Source organism: Naegleria fowleri, assembly GCF_008403515.1.
Source record: "Naegleria fowleri strain ATCC 30894 chromosome Unknown tig76, whole genome shotgun sequence".
Taxonomy (NCBI): Eukaryota; Heterolobosea; class Eutetramitea; order Acrasida; family Naegleriidae; genus Naegleria; species Naegleria fowleri.
In genome coordinates this window covers 80615-84881 of record NW_025408008.1, presented here as the reverse complement: position 1 = coordinate 84881, position 4267 = coordinate 80615, and the positions used below count along the sequence as shown (strand labels likewise).

The 4267-nt window shown below is 39.8% G+C and overlaps 2 protein-coding genes across 2 annotated transcripts in view; both read left to right on the top strand.

The window, feature by feature from the left end:
• Positions 1-614: 614 nt before the first annotated feature.
• On the top strand, positions 615-902 carry FDP41_010184 (uncharacterized protein; the record flags this gene model as incomplete). The annotated part of the gene is made up of 1 exon (XM_044700454.1): positions 615-902. One exon carries the CDS (start codon positions 615-617, stop codon positions 900-902), a length of 288 nt encoding a protein of 95 aa, XP_044556294.1.
• A 1169-nt stretch (positions 903-2071) lies between these two features.
• FDP41_010183 (uncharacterized protein) overlaps positions 2072-4267 on the top strand; it is a gene marked incomplete at both ends in the record, with an annotated part of 3431 nt that continues 1235 nt past the window's right edge. The window contains 2 exons of the mRNA XM_044700453.1: positions 2072-3856; positions 3919-4213. Of these exons, the coding sequence (XP_044556293.1) occupies positions 2072-3856; positions 3919-4213 (2080 nt within the window). The remainder of the gene's footprint in view (positions 3857-3918; positions 4214-4267) is intronic.

Sequence of the window (4267 nt, the reverse complement as noted above, 5' to 3'; positions counted from 1 at the left end):
AAACCCAAACCCAAACCCAAACCCAAACCCAAACCCAAACCCAAACCCAAACCCAAACCCAAACCCAAAAACCAAACCCAAACCCAAACCCAAACCCACCCAAACCCAAACCCAAACCCAAACCCAAACCCAAACCCAAACCCAAACCCAAACCCAAACCCAAACCCAAACCCAAACCCAAACCCAAACCCAAACCCAAACCCAAACCCAAACCCAAACCCAAACCCAAACCCAAACCCAAAAACCCAAACCCAAAAACCCAAACCCAAACCCAAACCCAAACCCAAACCCAAACCCAAACCCAAACCCAAACCCAAACCCAAACCCAAACCCAAAAAACCCAAACCCAAACCCAAACCCAAACCCAAACCCAAACCCAAACCCAAACCCAAACCCACAAGCCCAAACCCAAACCCAAACCCAAACCCAAACCCAAACCCAAACCCAAACCCAAACCCAAACCCAAACCCAAACCCAAACCCAAACCCAAACCCAAACCCAAACCCAAGCCCAAGCCCAAGCCCAAGCCCAAGCCCAAACCCAAACCCAAACCCAAACCCCAAACCCAAACCCAAACCCAAACCCAAACCCAAAGGTGTACAGTTTTTAAAAAAATGTCTTTATCTTCAGAGACCACCTCACCTGCTCCTTACATTACGGTTCGATACGTCAAGCCTTTACCTTCATCTCTTTGTTCGGGATCTTTCTCTCAACAAGACAACCAACAAGTGATTGAGGCCAAATTTCCTCTTATTGAAATCAAGCCTCATAGAATTCCTTCATCTTTTAAAAGCTCCGAACGGAATCAGCTCACTCTCTGCAACCAAATCGAGCCAGAACCAACGAATGTATCAGATTCTATCGAAGGAAATAATGCAACCAATATTGGTTTGATGCTGTGAAAGGTGATAAGCTTGGAGGCCAATTGTGTTCCCCTCAAGTGTACGGCCATCTCACAGCATTGCTGATGGAGCTAGCAAAAGGGAAGGTTGTTTGTGCCTTGGAAGGTGGTTACAACATTGAAGAAACAGCGTCATGTGTAAAAGAATGTATTTCTGTGTTGCTGGGGAAGGAGCCAAGTGTTTTGTCCTATTTGTTAGAGCCACCATACTTGAAAGAAGAGCAAATCCAAAAGCATGCAGAGATGTTGCAGAGAGTGAAAACATTTTACTCAGAACTGTTCAACAAATCGGTAAAATAGGAACATTGTTGAGGGACAGAAACATATTGTCACAAAACTAATTCTCTTTGAAAGTAGGCTTAAAACTCCTCAATTCTCACTTCCTCGGATGTTGCTGGTAAACTGGCTGTTGATGTGACATTACGCTTAGCTTTTGGAGTTCTAGGAGAGTTTTGAAAACCAAATTCAAAAGCGCTCGAGGAAACGTTTGGACTACTCTCTATAGATGATTCTTCGTCGTGAGAATAAAGAGACCTATTGCTATATCGTGGGATAAGTTGACCTGAGAATCCAATCTTAGACGTCAAGCTTGAGAATAGGCCTCAATTTCTAAATTGTGTGACATTTCTATTTCAGCTTGTAATTTTTCGTTTTCTTGAAGCATCCATCATGAATTGCATGAGAAATAGTAGTGTGATGGGTCATAAATTCTCTGTATATGAAGCCCACATTCCTTTTTCTTTGCAATTCATGATGGATGCTTCATGAAAAGACATGGAATGACATTACCATTTTCATCCTTTTGTATACTCTCATGAGATTTGCGATGGAGATATACTCCAACAGTCCAACAACAAGAAATTTCAATGGATTGAAATCGACCGAAATTTCTATGTTTTCACTTGATACCAAAAGTTAAAGCCAACACTTTCCATCACTAAACTATACAAACTCCTTGCAAATCAGTAATCAACGAAATTGGTTAGTCGTGCGATTTGATTCTATGAGACCACAGCGGTTTTAAAAATACTGAACCTGTCAAATCCAATCCAATTCATTCAAAAAAAAACAATCAAGAGATAATCGAAAATGACCATCCGTCGTACATGTTCCAGGATCCAAAGGGCAATGATAATGACTATTCATGTGTTGTTGTTGTTGTTGTTGGTCATGCAACCAGCAAAAGACAATTCAATGGTTGAAGGAGCCACTTCTTCTCAACTCGATATCATCCGTCTCTCACTATTGAACAACGTACAAGGTGTGCAACTGAGTGGTGTACCAGGTACCATCCTTTCACACGGTCCGTACAGTGTCCCTTTGATTGTCGGTTCAGATTCAGTTCCCATCGTAGTGGCTTCAACTTACTTGACTTCAGAAAATAATAGTGGTAGAATTTGCGCATTTTCTCATAACGGTTTCATGAGTGGGAACCGAAAGGGAACAGATTTGGGTAATTTATTGTTGAACTGTGCTCAATGGGTGACTCATTATAAGAGTAGTAATGTCTTGTTTATGGTTCATGGTGTCAACTCAAATGATGCATCAAATTTGTACGGAACACTCCCTGGATTTTCCTTGTTCAAGAATACTACCAATGCATTCGACAGTAATATTCGTCCATTGGAGGTAGTTGATTTGTTAATTCTCAATTTGAATAATGTTGGACAAGTCTCAAGTGAAATGTTTCAAATGATGGACAATTATCTCAAAAGAGGTGGAGGCATCATTGTGGGTGTTACTTCATGGGCTCATTCTCTCTCTTCTCCTCTATATAACTTTCCAGGAAATGTCTTCTTTACCAAAACAGGAATTTCGTTTAGCAATAATTATGCATCTTCACCATATGTGAATGCTAACTCTGTGGTTCAATACAATCCGTATTTCAAATTGGATGCAATTTTGCAATCAAACACAATTCCATCCTCTTTCAGTGAAGTGAAACAAATAGCGACAACTTTAGACAGAATTAGATTTACATTGATACCACCGGTTGTAATGGCCGAGCAGAATGTTGAAACGTTTTCGAAAACTTTGGCTGTATATAATGCAAAATGTACCGGATTGTCACTCGTCACATATCCTATTTCCACCATAGACAAAAAGTTTTGTGTCTTTCTTGCCAAAGTTTTGAACTCTATCAATACTTTACCACTCTCAAACAATCCTGAAATACAAGCTGGAGAGATCTTTCCTGGTCTTCCTCAAGGCAATGTGAATTCTCGAAACACAAAATCCACAACTGTCACCATTCAAATTTCATCCACACGAAGACGTTGGCAATGTACAGGTTATTATGCTCTTCCAGGAGCCAATATAACAATCACTGTGAGTTCACCAAACTCTGTCGAATATATTCTCATTGGATCACATACAGACAATTTGGAAAATTTAGATGAATGGAATAGATGGCCTTCAATCTCCTCACAATACTACATCTCTTCAGGAAATTCCACATCATGGTTTATTGCATTTAATGGAGGTACTATATTCGTTTCTTTGAAAACAATTCCAGTAACCGATTTGAGTGTGACCATTAGTGGACAAATTGTGAAAACTCCGTTCTGGCGTTTTGACAAACATACTAATGCAGATTGGATTAATACCATTCGAAATGAACCAGGACCATGGATTGAGGTTGAAACTGAACATGTATCTATTAATGTTCAATCCACCCCTTTTGCGAGAAATATAACAGATATTAAGGCAGTGTCAGATTACTGGGGAAAAGTACTACCAATGTATTATGAGCTATCACAGGAAGGTGTGAGGGATTATAAAGAGAGGTTTCAAACAGATATTCAAATCTCTGCTGGATATATGCACAGTGGTTATCCTATCATGACGTTTTTAGATCAAAATGAAGCTTTGGTGACACCAAGCAATACAGCAGAGCAAGGATTACGACCAAATGCAGTCTCTCGTTGGGGACATTACCATGAATTAGGTCACAACGTAAGTATATTAATGGTTTGGCAATATTTTTTCATGACATCTCGAGATATTGAAACACAAAGTTCCAACGAGGAGAATGGACCTATGATCAATCCGGTGAGCTCACCAACAACATTTACTCTCTCTATTTGGAAGAAAATTTTCCAGAAAATTCCTTCACCTATGCACGTGCTTATAATCCTCCTCGTGGTTTAGAAAAAGAATACAAAAACAATAATCAGACATTTAAAGGAGATTGGACCTCGGCAGGTGTTCTGTTCTATCTCGATCAAATTCAAGCATTTGGATGGGTTGCCATTAGAAAAACATTTGCAAGTTATTACAATTCAGAACAGAAAGGTTTTGGAGCATTACCTCGTAATGACGATGAAAAGAGAGATCAATGGGTTGTGAGATTGGCAAATATTGTTC